The sequence below is a fragment of the Boleophthalmus pectinirostris genome, unplaced genomic scaffold, assembly GCF_026225935.1.
Source record: "Boleophthalmus pectinirostris isolate CB_2022bp ecotype Guang Dong unplaced genomic scaffold, ASM2622593v1 HiC_scaffold_7, whole genome shotgun sequence".
Lineage (NCBI taxonomy): Eukaryota > Metazoa > Chordata > Actinopteri > Gobiiformes > Gobiidae > Boleophthalmus > Boleophthalmus pectinirostris.
In genome coordinates, this window is record NW_026571473.1 from 20,947,090 (window position 1) to 20,967,371 (window position 20,282).

Genomic DNA, 20,282 nt, shown 5'->3' on the forward strand with positions numbered 1-20,282 from the left:
GGTAACTTTTGTTCTGGCTTTTTTAATATACTAATTTCCTCTATCTTCAACACAGACTTTGCAATATTACATTTTTTTTTAATACACATCCCACCTCTGAGTGCTCCATCAAACCTCTATTTTAGCTTTTGACTTTTAAATTCCTAAACCTCCCACTGCTTCACTTTCAACAACTTTTAAATTTAGCATATGTCTTATTTCTTCCCATTGGATTGGGAATCCATGTAGCTGTTTAGGCAGCAATGTTTCGTAAAATCTTTTTGTACTAAAATACATGTAATCTAGTACCGTGACCCTTGAATAGTTCATTATATTAACCTTTTGACTTTTCCTCATGAAGGTCACTTAAGCCAGCTGTCTGCATCTGTGCATTAGGTTCTTTGCTTATTGATTTCTTTTTATACCCCTGTTAATGCAGTCTTCATTATTTATGCGAGCCTGGGACTAGCACAAAACTGTGTGTGTCTTTGTGTCTGGATTCTTATAAAGACACCATATTAGTGCACTTTGATAAATTGTTGGCTCTTGTGTGTATTATTAATTTACAGTTTACTCAAAAACCTCAGCTACAATGTGCTTTTTTCCATATTCTCCCTCTGGCATTTCTTTACACTACATCTCCAACTCCTTCCTCTTTCATTTCTCACACTTCTTCTTGCTGTGCAGTTATCACAGCTTCACTATTGTTTCACTTTCACACTTTTTTCAACACCCTTTTGACTTGAAAATCTCACCAGGCTATAACAAGACTTCCTTTACGATGTATTAATTGTACTATTTCTAATTTAAAGTTATTACAGAATTTACACTTTTTTTCCTTTGTGTTGACTCTTCCTACATGGACATTGTCACATTTATCTTCCTGGCTAGTTGAGCTTATACATTTTTCTCACGTCACCTTTTTCACTGCAGTCACATACTGTATCTATAATAGGATCGAGACAGTAAAATTGAATGGCAGGGGTTGTTTTCTCTGTAATACAATTGTAAGATTATGGACCTGCACTTCTTGGCATGTAAGCAAAAAGAAAAGACTTTATTCTGATTTACAGAATTCGTAAATAGAAACAGTCAGACTTTGACTATATATGAATTCTAAAATTATAAAATATTTTTAGCTATTTTTTTCCTGTGTTTTTTAATGTGTTTTATATTCTAGGCATAGTTAACATGTTCATTTTTATGATGGTGTCTTTACTGTAAAAACCTTCCAATGTATTCAGCCTCGGGACATACTGTATAATGATGAGATTGGTATCAGTTTATTTTGAAGGATTTGCACAGGTTGAAATCCAAAAAATACCTGCCAAATCTTTTTGAGCTGGAATTTGCCTGAACCAGAGTTGAAAATCCTCTACTCACTCCTTTGGCTGCGCTGGTCGGAGGTGGAGGCTCAGAAGTCTGTGTGCTGAGGAGCCAGACTGTTTAGCTGCTGGCGGTCACTCAAGTAGCAGCAGTGAAAGGACATGGGCCAGTCAGCGTGGGACCTCATTGGCTCATATCTGGATCTCAGGTGGCTCCAGATAACAGCTCCATAACCTCAACCCCTCTTTACACACAACCTACACACACACACACACACACACACATGCACACACACAACATTACATTATATTGGCTCACACTCATTCATTCTTGTAGACTGATCCTAATCTTAAACTCACCACTAACATGTAAAATACGAGTGATTTTATTTACAGAATTGGCATGTCCTGCATGTTTCTATGAATGTAGATACATTTAATGCCATACTGTGGAAGATTGGAAGCAAAGCAATATTATCTCCATGTTATATAGTACACCTTTAACCTAAACCCTATTTTAAAACTATGTAACCCATATTTAAACTTTAAATCATGTTGTTGATCTAATAATGAAGGATTTAGGTCATGGGGACCTGTATTTTGTCCCCATAAATGAAGCACTTATTCATAAATCAATACTGTGTAGATTTTAGTCTCAACAATGTGAAAAATACCCATCCACATCTTTACACACACACACAACAAAAACACACCATCTGTCTCTGTACCTCACGGTCACTCAGGCTCACATGGACGTCCTTCTAGGGGCCTCAGATGGAGTTGGTGTCTGGCACTGAGTGAAGCGGAAATTGTGATGAGATGCAGAATGATTTAACTGCCCATCAAAGCTGCAGACCGCCACTGGGATCCTAAAGTCTATGAGAGAGTGCCATAGGGGAACACAGGCAAGACGCATGTGCTTTCTGCAAAGGTGTCAGCTGTTGAGCTGGTTTACTGAGATATGGCTTGGGGCTGGGCATTAATAATTAATTTATTCTGATGTGAAAGTGTAATTAAATACAAATCAAAGGCTTGCAATCAGGTTAATGTATTGTTAAAACAATATTTTTATTGTATCCTCAATGTCTGTCAATGTTCCTGAACCTTAATTATAGATCAGTTACATCTGGCAGATTGGAAATTAACTGGTTCCTTGGAAAATGTAGCACACAGCAGTTAATTACCTTTGATAGACACTAAGTCCTGCCCCCGGATGAAATGCCAAACATTTAGGAAATCCTACAAGTTTAAATCAGGATGCCCATTATGACCTGTGATCAAATGTAAACATGAGGTAGTAAAACACAGGAGAATGCACAAGAAACACACATGAAGGAAGAAACATGACAAAAAAGAGAGAGGGGAACATAGAAGAAGAAAGGATCTAATCCCAGAGAAATATGGCCCTCTGGTGCTCTTCTAATGTGATAAGATCTTCTGCACACATCACTTTAGAGTGTGCTTGTGGTTGGACTGGACTGTAAGAGATGTAGTCAGACTTTGTCCTATAAATGCATTTTGTATTAACTGTGGTGCTCTGGATTAATACAGTATTTATTTTGAAGTCAATTCAAAACTTCACAAACTTCACAAACTTCTTTATTAATAATGAATATTGTTGAAGCAAAAATAGGGGGAACCAAAGAAGAGTGATCAGTCTGGCTGTAATCCAGTCCTTATCTAGTTTTGACATGGTCTGAAACAGCGGTGGCTTTAATGTGTGGTGTAAAGTCAAGTGTGACGTAAGTGAAGGTGTTTTATCAGCCAGTACAGAGCCATCAGCCCTCGCGACCATCTTAAACTCTTGTGTACGCCGCGTGCAAACTATGTCTCGTACTCTGTAGCACATTTATATTCTTGTTCAAGACAAGCGAGGAGCCAAGGGGACCTTGATGTTCCCAGAACAAGTTGAGCATTTGCACCACATAAAGTGGCTTTGCAGCCGGTAAATGAGGAGCCGCAGACATTTGAAAATTGCCTGGCCTCTCTTTCTCGCACGTAAAACGCACTCTGTCACCTCATTTTTCAGCCAATCTCTTTGTATGTCCTGTGCTCTTTCTGAGCGTCTTCCTTCTCAAAATGATTCCTCTTTCTCGGATCGGTTCCACACTTTCATTCTCCTCTTTCCACCTCTCATTTAAAGTGTTTTATTCACATGTACAGGACAATCAGCTTGCCCTTTGTGGCTTTGGGGAGAGCGTGTAGACGCCCACTAGCCACTCATGGACACAATGTCTGGATAAAATAAACCTGGTGGCTTTCACCTGTAAGTAATAGCTTTCTATATAGTTTTAGTCAGGCCTAGACTCGATTCTCTCTTTACACCATCAGGGAGCTTGGCAAAGTCACCAGGACTCTGTGGTCATCACTGTGCTGCAGTATGTTTTTTCATTATTTTTTAACTCATATTGATTGATTTCCATTTTATATACATTTTCCAGATAAAACAACATAACATCTTTAGAGAGTCTTGTAAGTGTAGATTGTTGACTGTAGTGAGCTTTTGCAGCTCCTGTGATCAGCCTGCATGTCTTAGTCTTCATTTATTTGATGCTGGTTTCTCTTTTCCATCTCCGCTGCCTTTCCGTTACCCAGGCCTTGATTAACAGCACCTTTAGCACGAGTAGTTTCTCAGTCACGCCTAAACAAGCTCATTAATATTAACCTACTTATTTATGGCACTGCTCCAAAATACCCTTCACAAAATAATATAGTGCTTTTTACAAGTCAATACAATTACATGAAACTGCTGTGCGTGTTGGAAGAAAAGCAATGGGTGAAAAGTGAAGCCATCACAGTGAAAATGTGTTAAGAATAAAACAAGTGTGTTGAATTCATTTGTATACAGCCATCTGTTCATGTCATTTACAGAGCAAACCTTTCCCATAGGTCTCCATATGACATACCCTACACTATACACAGTCTTTTTCAGAGTTTAGTGGCAGTAGATTCAAGTCACTTGAGGTTTAATTATAAGTATTTGCAGTGAAAACTCCAGTGTCTTATTATTAGCGCTGAACATACCATTAAATAATGTGTACATTTTGCCACTGTTTACAGTGAAAGTCTAATATTGAGTAATGTTTGTGTAAGACTGGCAAAATTTTTATCTCTCTCTCTTGATCTCATTATAACTATTTATTGTGAGCTTTTTATTGTGATTGTTGTTATTTTACTATCCTCCAACCACACATAACAATACACTTTTCTCTTGAAGGCTTAACATTTAAATGAGGCCTAAATAATACTTACTTTGTACATCTTTGCCTGTCACACTATGCGCTTGTAATCACAATCACATCTTTTAGTTCCCTTAATAATTCTTGACAAAATCACAGGTGAATGATGCGAGCTTCAATAGCACTAACCTACAGCTTTGTGGGAAAGCAAACCTCTAAAACCAGTTATGGATGACTCATCCTGACAGGTTTCTTGCCTAAACCTCAATAATGTGCTCCTGGGAGGAAATAGGGGCCTTTTGTCCTTAGAAGGGTAGCCTCATTTTTCACTGTAAGGGGCTAGTGCACAGGTTTAGATTGGTCTTGGTCCCTATGTGAAACCAGAGCTATTGTGGGGCAGGGCTGAGTTTGAGCAGGCAGGCGGAGGCAGCAGCAGCAGCAGCAGTGAGGCGGTGGAGTGACAGACAGACAGCTGCCTGTGTGATTAATGAGCTCACCTTTGAATGCAATATGTTCCAAGAGAGTGATGGGACAGTTTAGAGAAGCTAAAATATGAATGAAGATCCAATAAATGTATCATAAAATCTTTATAAAAAATAACATCTAAAATGTGTATATTTTTTTACTGTGCCCATGTTTGTTTGGGTTTTTTTTATCATTTGATAACAATGTTTTGGTCTGTTTTATTTGACAGGACATCTGCAAGCAAAATTTAGAGTTGGAAATTGGTTGGCAACACTGTGGATGGCATAGAGGCCAGCGTGTGGCCATGTGCATTAGCCTAAACATTTTGACATATCATTCACATAACTTCATTTTTACAACATTACATTGCCATCTATGAAATAGTAAAAACACTGTCTGCCTTATCTGATTCCTTTCCATCCATCCATCCATTTTCTTCCACTTATCCGGGGCTGGACTTCCTTCACCCTTCCACACTTCTTCCAGCTCCTCTAGGGGCACCCCAAAGTGTTCCTCAGCCTGTCTAGTCCCTCCAGTGTGTCCTGGGTCTTCTCCGGAGCCTCCTTTCGGTGGGACATGCCCGGAACACTTCCCAGGAGGCATCCGGAACAGATGCCTGAGCCACCTTAGCTGGCTCCTCTCGACATGGAGGAGCAGCGGCTCTACTCCAAGCTCCTCCCAGATGGCTGAGCTCCTCACCCTATCTCGCCCAGCCATCCTGCGGGCGAAATTCATTTCAACTGCTTGTATCAGCAATCTTGTCCTTTCAGTCATTACCAAAAGCTCATGACCATAGGTGAGGGTAGGAACGTAGATTGAGCAATAAATTGAAAGCTTTGCCTTTTGACTCAGCTCCCTCTTCACCACCTGCCTCAAGTGGAGGAGTTCAAGTATCTGGGGGTCTTATTTCATTACATGTTGACTTTTTCTATATTCACATAATTAGTTATCAATATGCTCTGACTCAGAATTCAATGCATGTGTACAAGTAACTCAAGGATGCTTTTTGTGAATGTACAGACTTAAGTTGATGTATAGACTATTTAAAGAAGTTGAATAAGGGAATGTGGTGTCACCCATAGTGTTCAGCTCCAGTCAAATGGTGCTTGTGATGCTAGGAATAGGAGATATTTATTTTAGACTTTATTAAATGACAAAATGGTGACACAAACACCAGGATCATGCAGAGTGGGTTAATACAAACATTTTAAGACCAAAATCATTAAGCTGACTGCAACAGTTACAGAGAGAGGGGCAACAATTTCTTAATGTAAACTCAGTTGGGGACAGACTCGCTGAAAACTGGAAGCACTTACATGAACACGTCCTATTTGGAACGTGGCAGCTGCGGGTTAGTTATGTCCATTTATATATAATACAGTCTATAAATTGATCAGTAAAATGTGTTTGTCCAGTATTATGTAGCTTTAGAAACTACAAACAAAGCAAAAGTCATAATACTCGCTGCTGGTTGTCCATTTCCAGGATTTTAGGCTTGTGTGGTAACAGCCCTGTATCTCGCCTGCAGCTGGCCCTTGGTCGGCCCTGGGGTCTCCACAGAGAGGCTCTTAAGGGCGACTTTATCAGGTGCTCAGCTGCAAGTCTTCAGTGTAAAAAGGAACATGATCAGAAGCACAAGAGCTCTCAATGCACAGTGAAGTGGGAAATATGACCACTACAGGCATCCATGTTAGAATCTCATAAGAGTTTGTTAGGCTCTTTGACAACAAACTATATGCCTCTGTATACTACCATAACCTCCTCCTAACCAATAAAACTGGTCAATGTGTTTTGTTCTGAGAAACCTGGACTTTTCTTATGCTGTGTTCATAGACCACTCTAAATGAGAAGTTTTTAGTTTTTTTTTTTTTTCATTTCTTCTTGTGTCTTTATGTTGAAACATCCATAGTCTCTGAAGTTTAAATGTGTACGTCAAGTTTATTCCATGATTTATTGTTGTTGTTTTTTTTTAGCACAAACACTTGAGCAGTACAGTAAACTCGCTTACTGTCCTATTCTAGACTTTGGCATTGCATTTTCTACAACAGTGGACTGCGGCTGGCTCTGACCTCTGCTTCACTTTCTCTAAAGCTTCAACCTCATCTGAGTTTGTGACACAAGTTTCCCATTTCCCAAGGGCATTGCTCTGTTGTGTAGTTGCACTGTCAGCTGTAATTAGTTAGTATTCATTGCTACAGATGCAGAGGCTCTGAAAGAGGACCTCCTCCTGTCCCCAAAGGCCTTTAAATCAGCCCTATTTTGCCCAGAGGTGCTTGGTATGAGGTCAGTGCTTTTGTCCTTGGCAGTGCTGTGGAGATTGAGTCCAAGTATTGCTGTAACTGACACTGGTTATCTGTGTTCAGCATCTCCGCTTGCAGCTGGTAAATCCTCCCCTGCAGCTCCCTCTGCCTCACAGCCATACCGCCATACCCACCGCTCTGCACCCTCGCACCCCCTCCTGCCCCTCTCGCCCCCTCCCGCTGTGTCTCCTGAGAGGCTGTATTCATTACCAGTATTTCTGCTGCTCTGTAGCTGGACCTGACCTCACTCAGACTCTCCCCAGGCTGTTGTTCCAGCCACATAATGGACAGCGGACAGGCACATATAAAACCAGCACTCTGTGATTTTGTCTGACATGAAACTACACTTTAAAACCATTTGTCAAACATGTAAAATGAATGGACTAATAAGTTATACACAGTTTGATAATGCAGTATAACTCTTCAGACAGTGATTTTGATAGCAATAAAAATCTTCAAAATTCATAGAAATAGTTTACAAATGTATGTAATTATCAGCATTGCAATTGTGTCCAGTAGCATGGCACCTAATACACAGTTGAGTTTTGTGTCTTTTTACATCAAAACAAAAACTAAATCTTTTCTTTAAAGAATTTGATTGAAATTTTAAAAAAAAATGCATTGTCAGTTGCTCTTGACTTTTCCAAAACTATTTCTTACAAATCCTTGTCCTGTCACATCTCCACAGACATCTTATGGAGATTTCCTGTCAACATGTTTGGCAGATAGATATTTTTCAATATTTTATATGGCAGCATCAACATTGCTTTGGTGTGTCTCTGCTCTAGGGAATTTTTAGCATGCAGTGTGGGAAGGGAACCCAGATGTCCATATTGTTGGATTTGGCTTTACAATTTTTCTTCTGCCGTTTTCGTGTTACAATGCATCAGAATAATTGTCTGTCTTTGTAAACAGAATATATTTTGGGTTTTGTTGGCGTACAATTGCTGTACTATTCTTGAATTTTAAAATGTTCCATCACAATACTGTATTATTTTTTTCCCACAACATTGAAAAAAAAACTCGACGGCCAAGATCTTAACCACCTTGATGATGTCCATTAAGGTAGCGGCATTTCCCTGTATAACAGCCTTGGCTTGTCGTAAGTGTATGTTTTAGCCCATAGTGGTGTAAGCCAGGTGGTGTTGTAGCACGGCGATAAAGTGAGCATCTGTCTGTAAAACGCCTTGGGAAATGTGCCAGTCTGGTTGGGCTGCACCTTTTCTTCTCCCCCAATGCATGCTGGGATAGTTTTAACCACTCTGTGACCCTGAATAACAACAAAGAAAGGATGTGATTTGACAGAAGGTTTGAGAAGAATTTGAGAAGAATTATGCATCCTAGTAACAAAGTTTGTGAAATGTAGCAAAGCTTGCTGTGAAGTGATGTTGCCTCATCAAAAGATAATGGGGACACAAAGAGGATGTCTTTAAAATGTCTTTAAAAACTCTTTTAAGCTAAACGTTTATTTTTGCTACTTATTTCTTCTGATTGCTTCATGTGTTAACTGCTTTCTTATAAAGGACATCAACCACTTTCTTCTATTTCCTGTAGATAAAGCATATTTATCTATTCCTGCCCCCCAATGATATGCCTCCCTGTGTGCTATAGGAAGACATATTAAGCATTATTGTTACTGTACACCAGTACTATAAATGTGCCTTCTTTGATCTCTGGAAAATCACATATACAGAGCAGTAAATTCTGGCATGATCATAGACTGTATATATAAAGGACATAGCTAACCTGCTAGCCACTGCGTTCCAAATAGGAAGTGACCATAGGGGGCGTTTCCAATTGACTTTACATTTAAACATTTTCACCCCTTTCTCTGTAACAGCTAGCCAGGCTGGCGCCACCTAGTGCCTCTGCTCAATTTAATTTCTCTCCAGTGACTAGGACAGGAATCGGAATACACTAGACAGTTCGCAAAAACCCCAGAAGTGTGAATTCAGGCACCAGCCAATGAGTGAAGAGCCATATATTCTGTGTTGTCAACGATTCCCGAGATCAAGGATTAAAAGCCAGAATAAAGAGAATGTTTGGTGAATTTTATCAAGGGGAAAGATGTTATTGCTCTTCTTCCTACGGAATTTGGGAAAAGCTTAATATACCAGTTAGCCTCTTAGTCTTAGTCTGTTCATATTAATTCGCTCTTCACGATCCTGCAGTTTTATTTTGCTATTTTGTCTGTAATTAAATTCAAATTCCTAATATGGAACATGGCTCCAAGTTTGCTTCTATAACTGCTAGCCTGACTTGAGCTGAACATGAGTGACGTCACACTTTCTTAGCCCGCTTCTTTATACAATCTATGGGCATGAATCTGATTTGGTAAATTCTGTTTACAGCTCTAATTTCACAAGGGTAGAATGTTTTTGACATATACTGTAGGTTGACTGAAACTGAAGTCATTTGGTGAACTGTTATAGCTTTATTACACAACATCACAACCTAATAAACAACTTCAGATTTTTCTTTCTAAAATCCATGACTTTGACAAAGGTGAGATTGGGAGTGAGTCATTCTTTTCACAGTTTGTCCCAGAGTTGATGTGAGTGTTGTTGGCTGACGTGCTGCCCTGTGTTGTGTTTGTATCCAGGTGCAGCAGGATGCGGGGCGGACTGCGAGCGTGTGCACTGGCGCCCCTGCTGGCCCTCCTTCTGCTTCACACTGTGGATTGCGGTAAGTCCTCATCAAACCATTGGCAGTCTCCATCACCACCCCACACCACTCCCACACACGTTACTCCAAATCCCCCAAACTTTCATCAGTCTACCTCGGCTCAAATGGGGCATGGCACTGTAGTGTAATTACAGTTAAAGCTGCAGCTATTACCGCTAATATCTTCCTCTATTATGCTCTGTGATTTATCGTTATCATTACTGCTAGAATTAAAGTATAATCACAATTTAGATCTGCAGTTGGAAAAGGTAGTTGTGCACCGCTTCTACAAATCAGATCTGCAAGTCAATCTTTCTCCTGTCACAAAGGATTAGCACATGCATAGGCTAAACTTTTGGCTTTTACTTTGTGGTGCACTTTGATGAGGGGATCGCTATTGGCTTGTCTCTGTGGAGATGTTAATGCTGTGCCTAGAATGTTCCACAGTATGACATCAAACTTATCTTGCATTTATTAGATTACATGTGTCTTTATTGCTAAAAAAGTCTGTTCTTATTGCCACAGACTTACCTCATGACAGTAACGGCCTCATGGCACCACATGCTCATCTATTCTATGCAAAGTCATAACATCCATGGAGACAAGCATAAATTGCAGAATATTTTGAGGTTTATTCTTTCAATTATGAGGTTTAAACTTTAAACTATATCAGTTCAACATTCAAATGTCAAATAGACTGCAATCATTACACAAGTTACATTGCTCTCAGTATTGTTTAACCTTATCTTTATCCTAACAACTCAAATTGTTGTTGTTTTTTTGATATGATAAATATTCTTATGTTATTTACCAATTTATATGAGAGCAAACTGTTTTTACTGGTTTCAGAAATCAACTATAGATCAAACTTTGCCCAGAGCCTGCATAATTTAAAAACAGTAATATGGTTTGATAAATCTCTGCAGTAGTTTGCCTTGGTGAATCCATCATAAGCTGCCTGTCACTTCCTTTCGCTCCTGTCCCAGTACAGTTTACTCAGCATCACATTCCTGTTTAGAGTGTTGGCCTGTGTGAGCTGTGCTTGTACTCCCCGCTGTGTGGCCATGTGTAGACCCGTGTTCTGGTGTGACCAATGGACAGAAGGCACACCTCCTCACAGACTGCAGTGGCCTCCCTGACCGTCTGCTGCTCTGCACTTTGTATCAGCTAAAAAATATAGATAACAAAAAAAATATCAATGTCTGGATCTTGTCGAGGGGATTTTGTGTGGCGGTGGGCTCAGAGGCGCAGTGATGATGAAAACCTTGTTCTGTTCTGTGTGCATACAAGCCCCGAGGTTACATCTGCCACAGAGTCTGCACAGCCAAGTTTACCAGGCATGGAAAACTGTTGTTGCCCACACAATCTCTGAAGACCGTCCAAGATAGTGTCATGCAAAATACTCATAATAACATCTCCAGTTTTGACTTACAATGATGTGTTATGGTGTTTTTGTGTTTTTTTTATGAGAGAAAATTTGTGAGAAATATTGCATTGCAGCAAAAAGACATTTCATTCTTAAAGTTGACATAGTAATGGTAGAATTTAAGTATTGTATAAAAAAAAAGGTAACTTATGATGGCTCGATTAACTGATCTGAAGACTTCTTTTGGTATCTGTCCAGGTCGCTGTGGTTAGTAGTTAAATAAAATAATGTATAAAATATTAATTAAAATATCTTAAACCAGGGATAGGCGGGAATGGAGATTGTTTCAGAATTCTGGAAATTAGGACATTGTCATAGTAAGTAACAATTTAAACATATTTTAAAAATCTTATCTCTTGACTGGTGAAAAAAATATGGCCTATGGCAAGAGGCTGAAACCCATTGATATCCCCCAAGAAATCTTGGTCAGAAGATTGTGGGAAGACAGGTTTAATATTAATGCTGATTGATATACTGCACAATATGCATTACTTTTTGCAAGTTGTTGTTGAAATCGGAAGGAGGTCTTTGTTGCTTAAGCGAGCCTCGTGACACATGCATTGACAGAGACTGGAGGAGGAGGCTAGTGGAGAGGGTTGAAATGTTTTGTATTTACCCATGTGTGTGCTATGTTGATAGGATTTTTGCAGCCTGTGTGTGTTTATTTATGAATTGGAGCTGTAGGCCGTGTGCCACTTGTGATAAATGTATCATTATGCTTCAGAAGGTGCAGATTAGTCACGGCAGCAGCAGCCTCAGGGGACACCCTCGTGTGACGGCCTAGGACGAGCCTGCTCCAGAGGGGACAGAGCTACAGCGGGGTGCTTCATATCTGTCAGAGGGACATGGAAGAGGCAAGAGGCACACTCAATATCAGGAAGCCTTTGATTGGGGAAAAAGGGTGGAAATATGTTTATCAAGAAAATGGCCACAGAATGTTTCACAGATGTGGGCTGCTGGAGGAGTTAGTAGTAGTTTGTTGTTTTAGTATGGCATTTGTGTTGATAATACTATACTGAAAATATGTTATGTTTTTTTTTACTTAAAGGTGTGCTTTGTAACTTTACCCATGAAGATAGGAAAGTCAAACTTCAAACTGCGGAACATTCCATTCCAAAGCAATAACTTTTCTATAACGACAAGCAGACTCTCCACTAGAGAAGTTCGTAGTACACCTTTAACTTTGAAGTATCGGTACTCCCACTCTGATTAAGTGCAAAACCCTTAAGTTAGCCTACAAAAAGATATCTGACACTTGTGTTTTTTGTACTTTATATTATTTACTTTTCCTAATTTATTTCTGGATTATTCTTAGAAGTTCTTCTGCATTTATATTTTATTTGTTAGATTACACCAACATAATTTTTCTGTACTGTAGAATAATGGACATAGCGCACCCGGTAGCCACATTCCAAGTAAGAAGTTTCCATGTCCATTGACTCTGTTCACAATTGACTTTATGTTGGAAAATTGTCACTCCTGTCTCTGTAACTGCTGCAGTTAATCTAATCATTTTGGTCTTAAAATGTTCATGTTCCTGCTCTACATGATCCTCGTGTTTTTATTTCACAATTTTGTACTTAAAAAAATCATATGCTTAATATGGATCTTCATTAAAAAAATATATTAGATAAATAGCCCTGGTATTACATGAATTATCCAGAGAATTCCGGAGCTGTTTCCACATGTAAACTGTTCATTCCTAAAGGACGTGTGATGTTGGCTCACCAAACGATGTCACACAAACAGAGGCAGGAAGCTCCAACGCAATGTGTGTCTGTGTTTGTGGGCCTCTGCTGATTGTCTATTTGCGTGTGCCTGTGTGTTTGGTCGGTTACATTTGAGATGACTTCCTGTTGAGGGGAACATAACTAGCACTGCAGTGAAAGCTGTGATCAAACACAGTGGAAAGAGAAGAAGAGAAACTAGTTCTCGCTCATTTAATTTACATTACACAGCACATAGCCTCAGATGTGTGCTTTGAAGAGGCCACCCCTAAAGCTGTGTGGATGTGTGCCCTGAACTCTGGCTCTTCTCACTGCTGTGCTGCTGTTGCCATGGTTATCCAAGCTGGGTTATTATCACACTTTGGTTTAGCCTTCTTCATTAGCATCAACAGAAATCACATAGGAGCAATTGGTTCTCTTTAGGGCATTCATAAAAAAAGAGAAGATCCCATGTGGTTTTAATAATGAAACTGAATACGGAAGAAGGTCACGTGAAACAAGGTGGTATTTATCTTTATTTTTGAGAACTAATCAAAAGAGCATAAGCCCTTTGCCCCCACATCAGTTTTTAAAACCGCTCAAGTTACATACCTACAATACATTTTCCTGTCGTGTGCATTTTCGTTAGTATGGTTTATATCTCAATCCATACACCACAGCAAAACAATAGTGACAAATAGTAAGCAATTTGTTTACGCATTGGCTCCAACAACAGCAACCCACTGTCTGTCCTTGTCCTGTGCTGAAATGTTTTATTCAACAGCAGAAGAAATCATTCTTCTCCACAGCTTCTCAAAGTTGGCTTTTTCATTTGTTTTCGTATTGAGTGCATCGGGGTTTCAGAGCATCCAGATAAGACTGTTTAGCTTTTGCTTGTGTTTGTCATACAATTTTTGATTGAGGTTGTCAATTTTTCTACACTCTGTACTTTATATGCATGGGACAAAGAAAGGTAAGGAGCTAAGTCTAACTTGGAGTCAAACTTCCTTATATGTTGTTCTTTTAGCTCTGTGGGGTTTTGTGTGGTAGAATATTTATTGAGAAAAATAATTGCTCAAAAATATTATTATATATACAGTATGTTGAAAGTTTGGGGCAAAGTTGGGACCCCGGACAACTTTGCAATAACATTTTACTGAAGGATTGGTGAAATGGCATTTTCAAGTACTTAACTGACCTGTGCATAGACAGCAAAACATCTTTTGACCGAACAGACTCTCCATGGGAGCCAAATCCAACTTGTATACTCATCCCAGATTTGCTTATTTTCCTTCTGCTGGTTCGCAGTGGCAAATGCGTGATGATCATTGTTAGCCCATCTGTCTCTGCTTTAGAGGTGTTCCCAAATTATTAAACACAGTCAGTGGGCCTTTATGCGACTGGCATTGAGCAGCTCACTGACATGAAGAGGGCGGTAATGGCATTTTCACTGTAATTGGAACACAATTGCAAACATCATTCCTTATTCTAGGGGTCTCTGTGGTGCGGTGAGGTTTTTACAAAGATAAAGGTCCACTTGTCTTCGCTGTATGCACATCTACAGTTCAGATCCAAATCACTGATGGAGTGCATCCTCTCCGTGGCCACCACTTCTAGTCCACTGACGATGCTCGGCTGGTGCAGAGGTGTGCGCAGGTCATAAATCAGAGTAGATGAGCTGTCTGACACGGGCCCGGGCCATCATTTGATCACTGTGTTAAGAAATGTCAACTGAGACGAAACAAACATCTGGACTTCAGTACACCAAGGTTGTATTTCACAAAAATCTTGTTGCTCTTAGTGGTGAAAGGCTTATACTAATTCTGATATAGGTTAAAACTATTCAGTAAAAGTCCAACTTTGTCCTTTATGTTGTTTTTTTCAGTATGAATACTAGCTCATTTGATGAGCTATTGATGATCTATTTTCATAGTAGTTTTACGGTTGGTTAGTATCTGGGATTTGATTTCTGACAACCCTAACTTCCACTGGTTTGACACACAGCACACAATATTCTGTTTTATTCAAACTGTATGAATGTGGATCAGTGGTGACAGTTGTATTTTGATGTGACTTATGTGTTGTTTTACCAAGCTTGTTAGGAATCTGTTATTTTTGTGCTGTATGTCTCTGCCTTATATGGCAGATGGGCCTTGTTGTAGAAGGGAAAGCAGGACAATGTGTAATATGAAACACAAATAGATATCCAAACAAAAGGGCGTCTTGAGGGTTAGACATGTGATAACATTTCCATCTAAATGCAGATTTGGATAGCGACAGTGCGCCACCTTTGAGTTTTCATTCATTACATTGGAGAACAGACAGCAGTGTGTTTTTCACCAGGTTTTCTTTAAGATGTAATTGAGCCTATTCAAAAGAGGATCCACAATTGAATTCATTTGATTCAGTTGTGCAAATCACCACAGCCGCCAGGAAACCAAGATAAACATTTGTCCAAATAAAGTGGACAGAGTGTGAATGGGATTGTGGGTGTAAGGCTTGGTTGCGTTCATCTGTTTGACTGTATTGCTATTGGCAACATAAGTAGCATAATGTTACCCAAATGGTGCTTGTTCAGGTGGAACCTGGGAAGAAACTGGCATGCACATTAAACATTATTGATGCATCACAGCTGAAGAATAAATAGACCTGTTTTTATGTGTAGCAGCTTTGTGTGAGGAGCTTTTAAACTACACTTTTCTGTGTTTTCAGCAGAGGGCCAGATGAGTGCGAGGTTAGCAAACAAGTGCAGTGTCCTTTAGGGGACAGATACTTTTCACTGCTTATGTGTGTGCTATGCATGTCTCCAAAAGCATCTACATTTTAGTGAGGGCAGTCAATAATAATGTCTTTCATTTGTTATTTTCACTGTTGGGCAAGTTACTTTAAAACTGTAATGCGTTATTTATTACTTATTACTGTCATTTCAAAGTAATTCGTTACATTACAATATTACTGCATTTAAAATGTAAGGCATTACATTACTATTGCATTACTTTAAGTTACTCTCACCAAAATAACTGCGAAAAAGCTGAACTTTTGAGCCGTATATGGACTGAACCAGGACTAAACAAGGTCTAAACCAGGACTAAATCAGAGCTGAACCAGGACTAAACCAGGACTATAACAGGACTAACCTCAGACTGATTCCAGGACTGAAGAGGAGGACTAAACCAGAACTGAACTAGGACTAAAACAGGACTCACTGTCAGGACGGGCTCGAAGGAGACCGCAGGAGAAAGGACTCCGCACCTCATGGAGGTAAGAGCGGCTGTCGCCTGATCGCTCTTTATGGACCCTGCTGCGCGGGCTCACGGTCCTGATTTCAGCAACTATTTGCGGGTACAAGACCCGGTGCAAAACTCTGCTACAGCGCGTAACTTCTACCTTCCTTCAACGTGTCCAGAAGTCCAACTTTTTGTGTGATGGTTTGCATCGTCCTCTGTCTTTTGGGTGTGAGCGCAGGAGACTTTGTCGGTGCAGAACATTTCGTCGACGTTGTGGATTTTGTCGGAGAGAAACCTTGCAGACATACAGCACTTCAGAATCATACTGCTAGAGATTGAACATTTATTTAAATTTGGCAGCTGAACATATTCTGTACTGTACTGTACAGTAGACAGGAGTCCCTTAGCCGATCAGGACACAGCGGGAGGATCGCAATACGTGTTCATACACTAAAAACAAAAGGCATGCAAAATTGCACAAAAAAAAATTCTAAAAATCAGCGAAACAGCGAGACCGCGAAAAGTGAATCGCGTTAGAGCGAGGGACGACTGTAAACCAGGTCTAAACCAGAAGTGACCCAGGTCTAAACCAGGTCTAAACCAGAAGTGACCCAGGTCTAAACCAGGTCTAAACAGCGCAGAGTTCTGGGTCGGTCCTTTCACCCGCGGTTAACTGAAGGTCTATCCGGCCGCGTCTCCGGCGTTTCACCGCTGCTAATTTCACGGTGATTTTAGCGAATTTCTATGAAGAAAAACCCACCACTTCAATCCAGGTTAAAAAAGCATTGTAACGCGCGTTACTCACATTTGTACCGAGTAAAATATTACAATTTTTCCCCCTGTAATGCCTTACATTACTGCGTTACAGCAAAAATCAACGCATTACTGTAATACATTACTTTTATAATACATTACTCCCAACACTGGTTATTTTACACACTTTCTTGAGCTACCAACTCTGTAGTTGCCCATTTGTTATCTGCAGTGAAAATACATTTTAAAATGATAATGTATTTTATTCTTGACCCCTTCTTGTATCACAGGGCATATTATGGAGTTGGCAATAACATGGATGACTCATGTTGTTGTTTAACCAATTCTTGACACGTAAACCTACAGCTACGCTAGCTGTTTACAGCTTTTAACATAGTTTGTAATGGCATGACCAAAGAAAGTCATATATCTGTCTGTATCCTAGTTTCACTGATTAAGCCTATTTAGTGCTGATATCAATACCAGCATTGGTTTTGCGTGTCTTAAAACATTAACTTAATTAGCATATCCAAATTTGTGTTTATGTCTAATATACTGTCTATTAATTTTGGGGCAGTCACTGGGATTACAGTGTTTTATAAGCCCCATCTGGTAACATAGGGTGCACAGCCCATCACCTGTCACAATCACAAATGAATAATGGCACATTCAGATACTCTTCAAAATAACAAACCTTTTAAACTTTTAATGTCAACATGAAGGACGTGTTGTTAGCTCCCTGGTCTCCTTTACTTATGTATTCCTCACCTAGCCTCTTACTGCCTTTTAAGCCTGTGATATTCTGCCTGCATTTAGTTTTACAGGTCACTACACTCCACGGACCTGAACCACTTTCAAGTGCAGAACGTGGGCCTTATTCAGAGCACAAATCCTGTTTGATGCTGCCACATGGACCGAGTTGAGCTAGTGAGGTGGACAGGGAGAGAGAGGCTGGGCAGAAAAGGGAAAATTATGTACGTTTATGTGTCTTTAGGGAGGAGAGATGTGATGGTAGGACTGATGCTCAGCTATCAGAAAGAGGCTCCCCGGCTCTCATCTCAAACCACTGTAAAGGTCTTGTGTGGAGTGAGCGTTGACAGTTCACACCCATACTTTCATCTTACAGGAACATTAGGTATCCAGTAAGAAATGAATGGTGGCATTAAATTGTGCGTGTGTAGGTGAGTGTATGCGGAGGGTTTAGTGTCCCATGAATAAAATATGAGAGATGAGATGTTTTCGCTTCAGAGTGCGTTTTACCAAGCACTCATCTAACTCAACACTGTGCAGACAAAGCTCCAAGTAATGAAAAAGTAAAGCCATTCTGTAGTCTGTAGGATCAAATTGTAAGCATTACAACTATACACATTCATGCATAACACAAAAAGGTCAGACAGCACTATTTACCAAGAAAGATCTTCAAAGTTTTAGTTAAATGCATTTAGCTTTTTCTTTCTGGGGTTGGCTAAACACCTATTTAACATGAGGGTAAAAATATGACACATATTTCAAACTAAAGTTCATTCATACAGTTTGGAACTGACTGAGTACACTGCCCTGTTACCTCTTAATTAACCCTGAATTATGTTTTTGTGCATGCAGTATATTCAAAGCAACAGAAAATATGACTGCAAATCTAACAAACACAGCATCAAAACAGATGGGGGGCAGATACAATGTTCATAAATAGATTTTTTGTATTTTTTAATTGATCAATTTCAGCATTTTTGGATATTTCTTTGGAAAATAGCAGATAATCTAAGAGTAGAAGATCATCACAAAAATAATAATCATTAATTAGTATTCTTATTTAATACATCAGACACAAAGTTTTGGAATATATGTGGTAAAAAGCTAAATAAAAATACATACTTTCATGTAGAGCCAAATATAAGTTTCTCATGCCATATTGCAATACTTTTAATAAGCGATCAAGCAGAAGAGCACAGGTGGATTAGACTGCATTATTGATAACACAGCTGTACAGTTAGCATATGCAGCGCACTGTTGGGAACATTTAATGACAATCAAAAACGGAAGAAACCGAGGCTGAAGGTTCACTTATAAACATGGAGGAATACAGCACGTCAGCACTGAGACACACCTCCACATCACCTCTAAATATTACAATCCCAGTTTGTGGCTTGAGATAAAGAAAATGGTAAATTGATTTATAAATAATGGCAATGAAAACTTTTCATCCACAACTGCTTCTGTATAAAATATATTCCTCTACTGATCTATTTAATTACGCTTTGAGGTCTAGCCTGCTATAATGTGCGTCCAATCAAACCAAAAGTGGTGAAGAATGTTGTAAATGCTGCCTTGTTTTGAAGTGACAGTAATAAGGAGTAAAAAGTCCGTAGACTAGTTCTTTCCTTGACTGTCTCCTCAGCCCACATAGGCAGCGTCTTGTTTCCAAACTCCCTCATGCTTTGATACCCTGCACTGGTTTTTATTCTATTGTATTTTCCTTATTCTTTAAAGCTTGACACCACATTTCCGCAGTTGCTTGATGCAGTATTATCTTTCTGCTGGTACTATTTTGGGACAGTCTCTGGAAATGCTTCTCTTCTCCCTCGATAATGATAGAAAGCTGATAAATCTATGCAGTGATAATGTTAAGCTATCATATAAGGTGGGGAAGTTGGTTGTTTTGAAAGAAGAAAGTAGAACTAAATGATGAAACAGTTTGGGAAAAAAAGTCCAGTGCAGAGTAATAAAACAATAAATGAGGAATTACAAGGAATTATGTGCTGTTAGTAATTGATTTTAATTTGATTTATGTAGTCTACTGATAATCTAAATAACATATTTTCTTCCTGACATAATGTCTTAATGGTATTTAATTGGAATTTTGTCTGTATGAATGCTAGTTTTAGTGTATCATGATGGATTTTTTCAAGTAAAGGTACACACTTGCACATAGACCACATCAAAATTGTGCCTAAACTGAACCTAAATTTGGAATTAAACTTGGATTAAACCACTTGGCAGGATTAAACCAGAGCTAGAACAGAACCAAACCAGGCCTATCATCAGGACTAAACAGACTCACACCAGGACCCAACATGGACAAGTGTGATTGCACCCTAAGGCAATCAAAGTCCATGTTGTTTTGTCTTCTTATATACATTAGCACATTGGGTTCTTTTTAAAGACAATATAGTAGGAGATTTATTTACCTTGTTAAAATTTTTCGGCTGCTATCTGCAAACCATCTCCAGAATTGTCAACGTGTTGGTAATGATGTGTTGT

At 39.3% G+C, this 20,282-nt stretch overlaps 1 protein-coding gene across 1 annotated transcript in view; it reads left to right on the forward strand.

The window, feature by feature from the left end:
• ncanb (neurocan b) overlaps positions 1-20,282 on the forward strand; it is a 153,395-nt gene that overhangs the window by 35,182 nt on the left and 97,931 nt on the right. The window contains exons 3-5 of the mRNA XM_055164801.1: positions 7,147-7,224; positions 7,312-7,447; positions 9,851-9,933. Coding sequence (XP_055020776.1) covers positions 7,147-7,224; positions 7,312-7,447; positions 9,851-9,933 — 297 coding nt within the window. The remainder of the gene's footprint in view (positions 1-7,146; positions 7,225-7,311; positions 7,448-9,850; positions 9,934-20,282) is intronic.